The sequence below is a fragment of the Siphateles boraxobius genome, unplaced genomic scaffold, assembly GCF_051911475.1.
Source record: "Siphateles boraxobius isolate OS27281-9 unplaced genomic scaffold, OSU_SipBor_1 92, whole genome shotgun sequence".
Lineage (NCBI taxonomy): Eukaryota > Metazoa > Chordata > Actinopteri > Cypriniformes > Leuciscidae > Siphateles > Siphateles boraxobius.
Window position 1 is genome coordinate 658,947 of NW_027509222.1, and position 16,054 is coordinate 675,000.

Below are 16,054 nucleotides of genomic sequence, written 5' to 3' on the forward strand. Positions count from 1 at the left end.
AGAATTTGGGGGATGGAGGAAAGTGAAAATACTGTCCCGGTGCAAATAATCTTAGTCATTTAAGGAGTAGTTCACTTCAGAATTAAAATCTCCTGATAATTTACTCTCCTCCACATCATCCAAGATGTTCATGTCTTTCTTTCTTCAGTGGAAAAGAAATGAAGGTTTTTGAGGAAAACACTCCAGGATTTTCTCCATATAGTGACTTCAATGGAGTCCAACGGGTCGAAGGTCCAAATGTGAGTTTCAGTGCAGCTTCAAAATCTCGACACAATCCCATAAATAAACATTTATATACTTTTAGACCACAGATGGTTAAAATCGTCTGAATGAAATGTTTTCCTCAAAATTTCTTTTCGACTGATGAAAGAAAGGCATGACATCTTGGATGACGTGGAGGAGAGTAAATTATCAGGACATTTTAATTGTACAGTGAACTAATCAAATTTTCTTATTTCTTCCTATTGTTTTGGGTTTGGGCCAGGACTTACATCATTACCCAGAATCCTCTCTGTCCTTGTGATGCGTCTGCGAATCTCACAATTGCCAGGCTGCAGTATAATGATCCCTTCGCTGGAGAAGACGTAGAACATGTTCCCCACACTGAGCCCTACAACAACACACACACGCCATTACTCGTCTTCTGAGAGAAAACAACACAGAACAGGGCTGAAAAAACTGTTCCTGTCACACAGTCAGACAGCAGAGAATATTAAACTCCTGCAACGACTCCTGGTCTGTCACAGGCAGCAAACACCCGCTGCTAATGAGAGTGTTCACGTCATGTCATCAGAAAGCAGAAGGTGTAGAAACACACAGCTGTGACTGATCAGTGTTAGCGGTCATCTCGATGACGCTGGTGTTGATTACATTTACATTTTACATTCATTCAGCCGACGCTTTTATCCAAAGCGACTTACAATTGCTATATATGTATATAGCATATATATATATATATATATGCTATATATATATGTCAGAGGTTGCACGCCTCTGGAGCAACTAGGGGTTAAGTCTCTTGCTCAGGGACACATTGGTGTCTCACAGTGGATTCGAACCCGGGTCTTTCACACCAAAGGCATGTGTCTTATCCACTGCGCCATCACCACCCCTATGAATGATGATGATGTGCAAGTGACACTGAGTCTATTTTATGAATCAGCCATTTTGCAAAAATGCGGAGTATGAAAACATACGATTTGTATAAAAAAGAAGCAATGTGCTGCATCTCTAACCACACATCAGAGAAAGCGTCATGGGACTGCGTTGGAAAAGCTCAGTCAGGCTCACACAGAAAACATTTTTGCAGTTAAAAATACGAGAAGCAGGTCAGTGGAGCAAAAAACAAACAAAAAAACTTTAATCTAATTAATTACACAAATTACAACCGCCCTAAAAAAATGCAGGTTTATACATGCATTTAAAAAAAGTTTAACTTATTTTAAGTTGAGTGACGTGAGATGTTTAAAGACGTCCATCTAGTGCACGTTTACATTGAAAATGTGTTCTGTGTGAACTGAAGACTTGGTTTTTCAGTATTTAAATGGCTAGAGCTGGAGATCAGCCGAAAGTCACACACATTGGATGAACGTGACACATTACGGCTTTCCACACTTGAAGTAGTTAACCCTGGGTCATTCTAAACTCTGGGTTAACTGAATCCTACGTTATTCAGAGTCAGAAAAAAGTCTGAATTGTGAGATAAAAAGTCACAATTACCTTTTTTATTTTTTATTCTGTGACGGAAACAAGTTTCCATCCAAATGAGTCAATTGTTGACATAAAATGTAAATTGTGCATAGATGCTCAGGTCATATTATCTGAGGAATGAGTTCATACTGAAATCTCTGACTTACACAGTTTGATACTGTACGGAAATATTATTGGGTTGTTTTTCTAATGAGAAGGCAAGTACAATTCTCAAATTGCTCTCATTTGTGTTTCTTCTCTGTACTATGGCCAGGTACGACACAGGCAGAGTAAAATGCCCTTTACCGTGGTAAGATCGGTTAAGGGATCTTGAGTAGCTTATCGCTTCATGGTAATGAACACTAGGGGTGTAGCGATCCCCTCATGTCACGATTCGATACATATCACAATACTGAACTCACGATACGATATTATTGCGATACTCCAAAACATATGGTAAAAGGTTAACAAAAAATGTACTGTTGATTAAAATGCTAAATTTGATATTACATTGTGTGTATAAATGAAAAGGCTTGGACTTGGTGTCAATAACCCAAAGCACAGAACAATAGAGACACCAGAATAACAATATTCATGATTCTGAAGCTGAAAATACAGAATTATTTTAGATGAAAATGCTTGCACTCTTTCACTGACTAGATATATTTAAAATAATGTAAGACACTTTTTACTGGTAACATCAGACATTTGACATTATCAGGAGCCACAGACATTCCCCCGTTGCATTATTATACATTAAATTCAAAATTATATATAGTATATTGACACTAAAACTCATATTCATATTGTCACTATCCACGATACATATTGTTGCATTTTTGTATTGCGATATATTGTGACATGATATATTGTTAAACCCCTAGTAATGACATTAAACTAGTCTTTCACCAAGTAATAGTTTAGTACCCAAACAGCAACATAGGTTCGGCCCAGATCTGGTCCACATCCGGTACACATGTGTACCAGATGTGGTCCGGATCTGGGCCGCCACTATGTTGCTGTCTGGGTAGCTTAACTTTGTGCTGTCACGACTGGGACATTAACACATGTTTCAGATATGCCAGGATTTGTTCATTTCACTAAGAACTTATTCAGTCCATACACAGTCTCTCAAAATGTTTTTTGTTCATAAAATGGACACTAATAAGACAGATAATCAGACATTTATTTACCTTCCTCCCTCCAGAGTATGTTGGCCACTAGATGGACAGCATGAGGAAACACAGAGCAGAGTTAGTGGACAGCAGAGAAACGCACAGGACTGTCTGTAATAATAGTGATTTCACATTAATATGATGACTTAAAGATCTAGTAATAAAGGCCCTGAAGGTGGAAATGGGCTTCTGGATTAGATGAACTTCATTTCAGTATAACCCTGTGCTTTTTCTCTGAGATTCCTGTAGTGTGTCCCTGTGAGCTCACTGAAACCCAGATATTACTAAAGCCTTGTCTCACGCACTGGACATGCACTTTTCAGAAACGTGTCTGCTATCCATTCCAGAAATCAGCAGAAATACAGTGTAGAAAAACAGCTGTCAGCAGTGTACAGAAACAGTAGAGAAATATTTTGCATTGCTTTTGTTGATGTTTTTATGTCTCAGAGACCCCAAATTCACTACTCACTAAGTCAATTTCCATTGGGAACAGTTGAGGCATGATATCAAAGTGAAATTTTACCCTTTATTTTCATAACCTCATGAAATATCAACCTGCTCGTTCAATTTTAAGCCTATTTTTTTGAGATATTAAATTGGCCTTGAGGTCTCTCAGCTCCCAAACACGATGGTTAACATATTAAAGACTTATTCAAAGGTCTTATTCGAGATGATTTGAATGCAAAAATGACCAGCCTTTGTCCTCTCCGTATGGGACTTGTCACTTGTCTTTTATGAGGCCCTTTATATTCAACAAAGACATTGTGTTACAGACAATATGACGGATGGACATTTTATCATAACACTTTGATAATGGCCCTGAGAAACTCATGGATAGAAAACACTACTTTTATTCATTCTAGTTTTATCATGCTGGTGCAAGTCTTCCATGTCTTACTGTATATTACTGACAAGTACTAATATAATTAAGAAATAAGGCATGGGAGGAAGGTACGGATCCATGATTTACACCTGTTTCAGTAATAATGTCGGGTTAAGGTGGTATTGTATTACTCCACTAAGGCCAAATGTGGACGGAAACTAATCCCCCATTTACTGACATAATCAGATCTATAGACCTTCATTTCACTTGTAAATTTAACAGTCCAGAAAATGTCTATAATTTTCCAAACAGGAATTGGCTTATGGGCAAAGACACCACAGGGTTGTTCACATCTGAAGATGTTTATTGGTGTATAACCATTAAAACTTATTAATGACAAACTGTCCTTCCCGCATTGCTGACTTCATTACTTGTGAGCAGACTTGTAAATCCTTCCCAGTAATGACTGAACCAGCAACCCAAACGACAGTGTGCAAGAGTTTACCACTATCTTAGCCAACAACACGATTCTCCCAAATACAGTATAGATCATCACAACAAAAATACTAGTGACTAAAAACACACTGTAATAAATTGGTTACCTGCAAATGTTACTATAAAGAGCTTTTTCTGCCTGATTTAAAGGGATAGTTCACCCCAAAATGAAAAATTTGCATCGTTAAGGAAGCAGACAAACTCTGTCGGTTTAAATCTAGACTCTTTAACCTAGCATACACGCAACATATTATCAATTTCTAATTCAGATCAGTTAAGTGATTGTTAGGCTGCATAAATAAGCTCAGCCGGAACCGGGAACACTTCCTATAACACCTGATGTACTCGTTACATCATAAGAATGACTAGCAACATCTAACATTAACATCTGTTTAGCTGTGCATTTACTGAATGAGCACTGTGCCACTGTTCGTCCGACTGTTTGCACTGTATTTTATTTTATGTTTTAATTATTCTGATTTCATTTGGTTATTTCTGTATTTTATCTTTTATTCTAAACTGTTTTAATTATTCTGATTTCTTTTGATTATTTTAATTTCTTCTATGTAAAGCACTTTGAATTACCATTGTGTATGAAATGTGCTATATAAATAAACTTGCCTTGCCTTGCCTTGCCTTGCCTTGCCTTGCCTTGCCTTGCCTTGCCTTGCCTTGCGTTGCCTTGCGTTGCCTTGCGTTGCCTTGCGTTGCGTTGCCTTGCTACCCTGCAGCTTATTATTATTGCTGCTGATGCAGAGCAAGTTTGAAACTAGCCTACAGAAAACACTGGACCAAACTATTTAAATGCTGAGCAAGCAATCTCATTGGCTGTGGGATCAGCAGAGACCAATCAGCATGTGCCATGCGGTAATGATGTGATTGCTTGCAGATTGCATGTAAAGGACCGATTAGCCCTGTAGAGTTTCATGACTGAACTAGATATTTAAGTTAAATATTACCTTTTTTTAGTGCATAGCTTTACATAATCATTACAATCTTAGCTGAAACAGATTCTATATCATCACTCACGTGTCTTACGTGCCGAATCTTCCACAAACAGAGATGAGATGTCTTCATCCACGCCAACCTCGTTTCTAGCGATGCATGTATAAGCCCCAGTGTCTTCATAACGCACACTACCGATGTGAAGCTCACTGCCATTAGCTGAAGAAATACAACAACACAGAGTTAGATGATCCAGTGCATTTACTGTGTAATCCCTATATTTCCTATCTCTTCCCTGCTAAATAATCCAGTATGGCTGGTCCGGTATGGGATGCTGGTTTGCTTGTCCGGGTTAAGGAGTGAGGAGTGCTGTTGGACCAGCTCAGTTTGACTATGCAGCTTGACCAGCAAAACCAGCCTGGACCAACACGGGATTCATGCTGGATTGTTGGGTGTCCAGCAGAGACAATTTAAATAGACATATAGTTGTAAATGTGTATGATGTGGTATTTTAATTAATATTACTCTGGCAGGCTCTGAGTTCTGAGAGATGGCAATGCAATATTTGATTTGTGATCGGTCTGAAAAATCCTTCATTCATGGAGTTTAAACACATTCACTTCACACACTCATTATTGCGTAGTGATTTTGGAGGATTATGTAAAATATTGTGCTTTGAACCCTGGCTCAGCTGTTATCCAGCAAACAGGAAGAGTGACTGTTCAATATTTTTCCTATTATTCGGAAGAATTCATTATTAATTTTAAAGCCATTATCCGTGCCTTTCCGAATAAGGTATTTGGCTTCGGTCACATCCCTAGTTAACACACACACAAACCAAAGAAAAAGTGCCTCGAACAAAATCAAAAAACACCTACAGGGCAATAACATAAATCTCAAAAGTAACTTTGAAGTGTTTGTTCCTACAGTCTACCAATAACATTTTTCATTGACAGAGCTTTGGGTGAAGGCATTCTTAAAACCCATAAAGGCTTCCCTGTGGTGCAGCTAATACTGTGCCCAGTTATAAAGTCCAATACTTGGATTTATTGAGTGTTTGTTTTTTCAGCAGAAATGTTTTCTTTCAAAAATGACCAAAGGTAGGAAAGGTAAAGTTGGCATGTCTTTTCTTCTATTTCAGAACTTTTTATTTTAAATTAGGTTTCCTTTGTCAAGTAACCTAAAAATGTGTTTCATGTGGTGGCATCTAAATTCATTTGTTTATTCAAGCCAAAATACAATGTTATATTGCCGAATAAACCTATATTAAAGTTACAACAATGAAAGTCATTTCTCAGTGTCAGATCACGGTCTTGATGGCACATTTACCAATATTTGACTCATTTCACATATACTATACATAAGCTCGTGTTATCTCTATCTAATTTTTCCTGCCATTTGAACAGCAGCTACAAATGAATGATGTTAATTAATAATGAAGGAAGACCCCACGCCTAAGCTGGACATAATAGGCTACAGCAATCAAATGGGTGTAAGTGCTCTATAACACGGACATTTAAAAGGACAGAAGGATGGATCTGTTGCTTCAAGTGATGTGAGGGGAATTATATTTATATTGTCTTGCTTATTTGTGTTGTTTTATTTTAAATTTTCTGTCTAAAAGTGAACAAAGAAAGCCATTTAAGCCGCAAAGCAAATACATAAAAGAAAAAAGTGAGTCCTTATGAGGGGGTCCAGTTTCAGGAGCTTGAGGGATGTCAGACCATGTTCAGGGATCTGCCGGCCAAGCCGGATCTGATGACTGGGAAGCCCCAGGCGGATCCATGCAACTGTTCGAAACATAGGAACTGGATATCTTTTGGCAGAGGAGGAGGGAGTGGAAGGTTGGGCAGGACCATCTGCAGCGTAGAAGTCTTGGAGCCAGGCAGAGCCAACAGCGATGTGAGTGACTAGGTGCTGGGCTGAACGAGTGAAGATGAAGATGACTTGGGCTGGACGAAGATAACTTGGAATTGGGCTTAACCAGAGATTACTGAGAAGACTTGGAACTGGGCTTAACCAGAGATGACTGAGAAGACTTGTAACTGGGCTTAACCAGAGATGACTAAGAAGACTTTGAACTGGGCTTAATTAGAGATGACTAAGAAGACCCTACGTCTGGTCACCCTATGTTAAACACACAACATTCATTTCATAACTTATAATTCCCTTTACGAGCAAGAGTATATGTAGTTCTCCATTGCTGTAATGACGCGTTCATTCTCATGACGCGTTGCTAGGACAACTGAGGCAGCCCTACTCTGGCTCTACAGTCTGTGGAAAATCAAGCTGGTTCTTAGATAGTTGGCGAATAAAACCAGCACCGAACTGGCATAAGCACCAGCCCAGAACTAGCACCTGGTTAGCATTGGTGCAAAAGAGATATGAGAAGACTTGGAACTGAGCTTAATTAGAGATGACTGAGAAGACTTGGAACTGGGCTTAACCAGAGATGACTGGGAAGACTTGGAACTGGGCTTAACCAGTGATAACTGAGAAGACTTGGAACTGGGCTTAATTAGAGATGACCGAGAAGACTTGGAACTGAGCTTAATTAGAGATGACTGAGAAGACTTGGAACTGAGCTTAATTAGAGATGACTGAGAAAACTTGGAACTGAGCTTAATTAGAGATGACTGAGAAGACTTGGAACTGAGCTTAATTAGGGATAACCGAGAAGACCCGGAACTGAGCTTAATTAGAGATGACTGAGAAGACTTGGAACTGAGCTTAATTAGAGATGACTGAGAAGACTTGGAACTGGGCTTCATTAGAGATGACCGAGAAGACTTGGAACTGGACTGAACGAGAGATGACTGGGAACTGGGCTTAATTAGAGATGACTGAGAGGACTGGGAACTGGGCTTAATTAGAGATGACCGAGAAGGCTTGGAACTGGACTGAACCAGAGATGACTGAGAAGACTTGGAACTGAGCTTAACCAGAGATGACTGAGAAGACTTGGAACTGAGCTTAACCAGCAGAGACATAGACCCGATTCCACAGACAAGGCTTAGATTAAGCCAGGATTAGGCCTTAGTTCAATTCGGGCATTTAAGTAGCTTTTATAAACATATATTAGAAAAACATTTCTGGTGTGCATCTTGAGACAAAACAATGGCACTGACATATATAAAAATATACAGGTCCTTCTCAAAAAACTAACATATTGTGATAAAGTTCATTATTTTCCATAATGTAATGATAAAAATTAAACTTTCATATATTTTAGATTCATTGTACACCAACTGAAATATTTCAGGTCTTTTATTGTTTTAATACTGATGATTTTGGCATACAGCTCATGAAAACCCAAAATGAAAACATCTAAAAAAATTTGCATATCATGAAAAAGGTCTCTAAACGAGCTATTAACCTAATCATCTGAATCAACTAATTAACTCTAAACACCTGCAAAAGATTCCTGAGGCTTTTAAAAACTCCCAGCCTGTTTCATTACTCAAAACCGCAATCATGGGTAAGACTGCCGACCTGACTGCTGTCCAGAAGGCCATCATTGACACCCTCAAGCAAGAGGGTAAGACACAGAAAGAAATTTCTGAACAAATAGGCTGTTCCCAGAGTGCTGTATCAAGGCACCTCAGTGGGAAGTCTGTGGGAAGGAAAAAGTGTGGCAAAAAACGCTGCACAACGAGAAGAGGTGACCGGACCCTGAGGAAGATGCCTTGATACAGCACTCTGGGAACAGCCTATTTGTTCAGAAATGTCTTTCTGTGTCTTACCCTCTTGCTTGAGGGTGTCAATGATGGCCTTCTGGACAGCAGTCAGGTCGGCAGTCTTACCCATGATTGCGGTTTTGAGTAATGAAACAGGCTGGGAGTTTTTAAAAGCCTCAGGAATCTTTTGCAGGTGTTTAGAGTTAATTAGTTGGTTCAGATGATTAGGTTGATAGCTCGTTTAGAGACCCTTTTCATGATATGCTAATTTTTTGAGATAGGAATTTTGGATTTTCATGAGCTATATGCCAAAATCATCAGTATTAAAACAATAAAAGACCTGAAATATTTCCGTTGGTGTGCAATGAATCTAAAATATATGAAAGTTTAATTTTTATCATTACATTATGGAAAATAATGAACTTTATCACAATATGCTAATATTTTGAGAAGGACCTGTATATCAGTGCAAGTTGCTTTTAGTTAAAACAGCTCAAACATGCATGCTAGTCTGGGACTAGACTTAAGCCTTGTCTGTAAAACCGGGGATACTGTAGCATAGATAGAGGGTGAGGCACGGCAGTTCAAGTCCCTAGTGAGAACCTCGAGGTAGTGATCTTCCTGCTAAAGTAGAAGCAGACGGACAGCAGGCATATCCATATTTACCCTTTTGCTATTGTTTTTGTTACTCATTTTGAGGGTCTCACGTTCAGTCACAGTGAGCTTTATAGGTAAGCCAAACAGATGAGAATGATGCATGGCACAGAATGATGAGTATCAGTAGAACTAAACTTTAATAACAAACTCAGAGACCACCATAAATGTTAACGTGAGACAATGAACTGAGAAAAACTGAGGGCTTAAATACACAAAGCAAGGTCATTAACGGAACAAGGAACAGGGGCAGTGGCACAAAAAGTGGGTATGCGCTATATGCGGCGCATAGGGGCGCCGCATCATGGGGGCGCCAAAGCGATGGTTAAAAAAAATATATTTTTGTATAAGTTATATACATTTATATAAAAGTTATATAAGTTAAATATAAAAAAAAGTTATATAAATTTTAGAGGACTAACAGGCTAGAGTAGGCGCTGGCGCCCTCATAATATTCCATCATAGAATTTATTTTGACATAGAAGGGTATCGCGAGCGGGCGGGGGCGCGCGCGTGAGCGCGGAGTGAACAGCACAGGAGTGCGTTATCGTTGAAACTCGAAAAAGATGAATGAAGCAAAAAAGCGGTCGGGGGCTAAAAATAGAAAAAGAAAGAGGTTAAAGGAGATGGCATGTCAAGGGATGCGACAGCAGCTAAATAAGTGGATGGTGAAATGCAACAGGTATGTGACGTCTGTGCTTGGAGGAGGCTTGCAAATATTCATGTTAACAGACTAACGTTTGCTAACTCTGGGAATGTAGCAGCCAGAGCTAGCTAGTTTAGAATATGCAAAACCGAGGTTGCTGAGCTGAAAACTAAAAAATATAAGGTAGCATGTACAATAAATGACAAGAATCTGGAAAACAACTAATGCAATACCTCAGGTTTACCATGGAATCATGCGTAGATTTGCTAACAAGCTTGGAGGCTTGCAAATATTAATGTTAACAGACTTGCAAGTGTTTGCTAACTTAATGCAAAATAATATTGCTGATGTCTACATTTAGATTTTGGTTAAACCCTACCAATCCCATGCATGACATATCTCAATTGTATTAAAGTAAAATAACAACTGGTAAATATAAGGTAGCATGCACATTACATGCCTAGAAGCTGGAAAACATGACTTATGCAATAAGGCTGGTTTATCATGTAAACAAATAGATTTTGTTTTACCATTCATGTATGTTCATGTTAGCTGTGCTATCAGACATACAAGCTATAGTTACATCTGCTGGGTGACATGGAAGCTGTTTTTAGGGTCACATCTCTCTCTCTCATTAAAGATCTGTGTATTATAATATGTATGATCAAGTGGCAAACAGCAACGAGGCTTTTGTTGACCACTTGGACAAAATCTGTTTCTGTTTTTTTTTTTTTTTTTTTTTCATTGAGATTTATGTCATCATTGTTGTCATTGTCACAAGTACAGGGATTTGCAAAGAAAAAAAGAAAATTTTCTGGGATAAGGAAGATTTGATGGATGATCATTTTGATACAAAGGACAGCTACACACAATATGATTATTATTATTTTATATATATATATATATGTGTGTGTATGTATGTGTATATGTTTGTAACTGTTTATTCTGTAACTTTGTATTATTTGTTAACATTGTTAATATATATATATATATATATGTATATATATATATATGTATATATATATATATATGTATATATATATATATATATATATATATATATATATATATATATATATATATATATATATATATATATGTATGTGTGTGTGTGTGTGTGTGTGTATTGGGGGGCGCCAAAATTGTTGCTGCATACCCCTCTAACACTGGGTAGTTGCGCCCCTGAACAGGGGTGAACTAATCAGGAACCATGACAACTAATGAATGAATGAGAACTAAAGGCAAAACAGTGAAGGGGAAAATTAAACTGAACATGGCAATAAAACTAAACAGAACATGATTATGAAAAATCGCCAGACTGCTACAATCTAGTGTGCCTTCGCTACTGTAAAACACACCAGCTGCCACTGAATGTTAGTACTTTTAGTTAAAGATCTTACATATAAAGTGGGATAACAGTTTTTACTATGTGTGTCTTTCTATCTGTGTGAGTTTTAAAGGCTGGTTGGTATTTTTTTGAGAGCTCTCTCTCTCTCTCTCTCTCTCTCTCTCTCTCACACACACACACACACACACACACACACACACACACACACACACACACACACACACATACACATACATACACACACACACACACACACACACACACACACACACACACACACACACACACACACACACACACACACACACACACACACACACACACACACACACACACACACACACATACATACACACACACACACGATGCTACAGTACATGATGTTACTTTGATGGTGTTTCGCTTTTATTCTTATTGAGCTTTGATGCTAATTAAATTCAGCCATAAAAGCATAGCAAATGACTTTACTTTCATTACCAAATGGATTTCATGAATAAATAATTCTTCAGTCATTAAAAGGGTCTCTGACAACATTTCTCCATCATTTAATAATAAATGAGATTCGGCTATATGATTATTGTGTCTGAGTGCTGAACTCAAGTACGAGGACAGAGTAGTGAAGCTCAAACAACCATGTACACATTATATCTCTGCACCTGTGAATCCTGACGACATCACCTTCATGAGATCATTCACTCCTACATCACCTCCGCGATTCTGGGATTCGGTCACCAAAAGATTCAGCGTTTGAAGTAATAATGAGCATGAATATAATAACAATGCTTTATGGATGAACATAAGGTGTGTGTGCGTGCCTGCGTGTGTGTGTGTGTGTGTGTTTGTGTGTGTTTTTGTTTGTGTTTATGTGTGTATGTGTGTGTGTGTGTATGTTTGTGTGTTTGTTTGTTTTTTGTGAGTGTGTGTGTTTGTTTGTTTGTTTGTGTGTGCGTGTGTGTGTTTCTGTGTGTGTGTGTGTGTGTGTTTGTGTGCATGTGTGTGTATGTGTGTGCGCACGTGTGTGTGTGTGTGCGTGTACGTGTGTGTGTGTGCGCGTGTGTATGTGTGTGTGTGTGTGTGTGTGTGTGTGTGTGTGTGCGTGTGTGCGTGTACGTGTGTGTGTGTGCGCGTGTGTGCGCGCGTGTGTGTGTGTACGTGTGTGACACCTCTGGACAGCTGCTCTAGAAGTTCAACGAGTCTCAGATCTGTCTTGATCACAACACAAGCATCTCTGAACGCTGTCTGTGTCACTCGAGCGCTTTCATGTGCGCGACAAAGATCACACACACACATGCAGTGGAGTTCTCTCTCTCTCTCTCTCTCTCTCTCTCTCTCTTCACTTCACCTTTATTCTCTCATCTCTAGCACTCTACTTTCCTGTCCTTCTATTGATCTCATTCCATCTATCCTCTAATTCAGACTCGATTCAAACACGAGCTTCCATCGCTGCCCAAAAGTTCTTACTCTTTATACTTTCTTTTGCAGATTGACTTCATTTTTCCATATCAGGTGCATTTATGTACTGCAAGTGGATTATAGACATGAAATAATGATTAGCCTTTTGCATAGAATTATTATGCATGCAGTATCTGTGAGCTCATATTAATTCAGAGCCTTTAAAACATTCATTTGTCACACCGCAGGGGCATTTAAACTCCAGAAGACAAAAGAAATTGCCACCATTTCAGATCCTGATATACAGAATATACATTTTCTCTCGTACAGTATTTTCATATTTAGTTCAACCCCATACATTTATGCTGATAAAAATAATCTTACGCATTAACTCGTGTACTGAATGGTATGATTTACAACAAAACCTTACAAGAACAAACAGCATTTAAGGGTCAGTGTCAGAGAGGAGCGTGAGATGAAACATGAGGCGTGATCTGTGATGACAAATCAAGGTGAATATCTATCTCTGCATTTATTATGCACAAAAAGTGAGATTCAGTCTGTGTAAAATATTAGCTGTGAAATGTGCCTAAGCGAAACAAAGAAGTCATCATTTTGAGTCAACGTAAAAAAATATAATTTCCAGCACACAATGCTATTAAATACAATATATGATGTCAGTGATCTCCACCTCTGGCAGTGATGATGTATGCGTCACTGTTGTAGATAAATGCACAGGAGTAGCGGTCATTTCAGCTGATATTTTGTGTAATTTAATCTTAGTCCTGTATGAAATGTACCTTTTAGATGTCATCATATTTAGTCAACCTTGTCCTGATTTTGATTAGTCAGGTTTTAGTCAATGAAAAGATTTTCATCATGGTGCATAAAATTACAAAATTATAAATGCAAAGATTGTTGTCATTTTTTTCCACCATTTTTTTTTGTTGTTTTTGGTGACAAATCAAGAGAATGTGGACTCATATGCAGGGTTTATTTGACCTCAACTAGTTTCCTGATTTATTATAGACTATTTATCATATAAATGAATACACTTTTTCATCATAGTGTTAATTTCGTTAACAAAAACTATGTACACAGGAGTTTATTTCCTAAAAGGAAAAATTGCCAATAATTGGAAAAACACACCAAAACAATACAAGTTTTGTTTACCTAAAAATAACAATTCATTTAAACCAGCGTTTCACAATTTTTTTGTCACCCTTTGATCTTAAATATTTATTTGACGTAACTCAGAGATCATTAATGTTTCAATAATTTAGCAACACATATTTAATCTTTATGTGTTTAAGTGTTTTATTTTGATTGTTTTCATTTTAAATTATTTTAATGATATAATATTTATTAGCTTTTCATCACGTAGAACCCAAACCCTGATGGAAACTATGGTTTGTGATTGTTGAGCTTGCTTTATCTATGAGTATAAGTCAAGACTCGTTTTTTACTTCGTAAAAAGTCCATCCATCTTTCCATATAGAAATCTAAAATATAAAAATAATCATTTGACACAAAATGACACATTGTGTCTCCGCACTGAGCTTGGCGTGTTATTTGTCATCCTGTGAAATTGAATTTTTCATCGTCTTTTATTTTGATGCTGCACATAATTCTGTGGACACAAACAGAAACAGGAAAGCTTTAAAAGAGCGCTTATAAAATATGAATGTGTGCATGAAAACAGAGGGAATTGAAAGCAGACAGAAATACAGACACACACACACACAACACAAATGAGTAATGAATGGCCAGAGAAACACAAATGCTCATCTAAACTACACCACTAACATTCTGTGTCATATTAAACCTCCAAAGAATGAATAAATAACCAGAACCGCTGGAAAAACGATGGAGCTGAAACAAATAAATGAGGGAAATGAGACCTAGAATTTAAGCAGCACAAACATCTGATGCAAATAACAGCCTATTACAGGGTGTAATGGACCGCACTCAACCAATAAAGTGCCATCTAATAAGGGGCTACTCTGTAAACAATACTGCACTCCTGCTGCACACCACAGACCTCTCCAGAAGAGCACGTTTACTGCCCGCCATCGTCAATGCCCTGTTTTTATCATCATCATCATCATCATCATCATCATCATCATCATCATCATCATCATCGTCCTTACAGGGATCCGCAGCTTCACTCCCACAATCACAGATGCAATCCACTGCTGCGTCTACACTTTCTATGAAGACCATATTTATAATGCATTATAGCTCCATTTATACTTATTTATAAGGAAGTATCACTATTTTATAAATATATTTATAAAGACCTACACTGCATTATTAGAACTGTTATAGTTACATTTCAATTATTTTTAGTCATGCATTTTCTTTTTTTAATGCGCATGCTCATAATCCATTATAGACTGATTTATAAGTATTAATTGTTCAGTCGTATGGTTCCATGAATGTATTTATATTTATAAAAATGCACCCTTACCCCTTTTCCACCAAAGCATTTTGAGAGCCGGTTCGGAGCCGGTGCCTACTCGCGAACCGGTTCTTTGTGTTTCGACAGCCAAAGAACCGGTTCTCGGCCAGGAAAACTGGTTCCAAAGCAGCACCAACTCTTTGCTGGACTAGAACCAGAGAACCGTTCTTTTACCACCGTGTCATGCTTACGGCGGGGCTGGAGGCGGGTTTAGATGTGTCCTAAACATATTTTATGACCGCAAAGCCAGGAGAAACATTTGCAGAAACACGATGTAGTCCACCATTGTAATTATTATGCTTGAAGTTGGCGCAAGCGTTTCTAGCTTTTTTTAAATTTTATTTTTTTATTGAAAACATTATGTAAGCAAAGAAGAAAACAGTCAAAATATAGAACAAATAAACGGAAAGAAAAAAAAGACACAAGACAGAGGTACATAACTAATCAGAAATTATTACATATCAAAGGAAAAGATTAAAAGACTTACTTATTTCAATTGTTTTTAAAGCCTTCATGGTACACAAGTTAGAGATAATCCCAAAATAATGTACTTGCTAGCGTTTCTGTATGGCGACGTACACAGTGACGTAACGACGTCGTTCGCTGGGCGCTCTAGTCAGTGGGAAAACAAACCGGTTCTGAGAAGGTTCGCAAGTTGAACCAACTCCGAACTAACTTTGAACCAGCACCAGTTCCGAACCAGTTCTTTTTTGGTGGAAAAGGGGTACCTGAATTGCTATAATGGTATT

At 38.0% G+C, this 16,054-nt stretch overlaps 1 protein-coding gene across 2 annotated transcripts in view; it reads right to left on the bottom strand.

Moving 5' to 3' along the window:
* Positions 1-16,054, bottom strand: part of fstl4 (follistatin-like 4) — a 250,099-nt gene that overhangs the window by 15,046 nt on the left and 218,999 nt on the right. The window contains exons 10-12 of one of the 2 annotated variants that reach the window (XM_077224802.1): positions 5,212-5,346; positions 2,883-2,909; positions 492-610 (exon numbers count right to left, since the gene is read on the bottom strand). In XM_077224802.1, coding sequence (XP_077080917.1) covers positions 492-610; positions 2,883-2,909; positions 5,212-5,346 — 281 coding nt within the window. The remainder of the gene's footprint in view (positions 1-491; positions 611-2,882; positions 2,910-5,211; positions 5,347-16,054) is intronic. The other variant, XM_077224803.1, reaches the window with a different exon arrangement.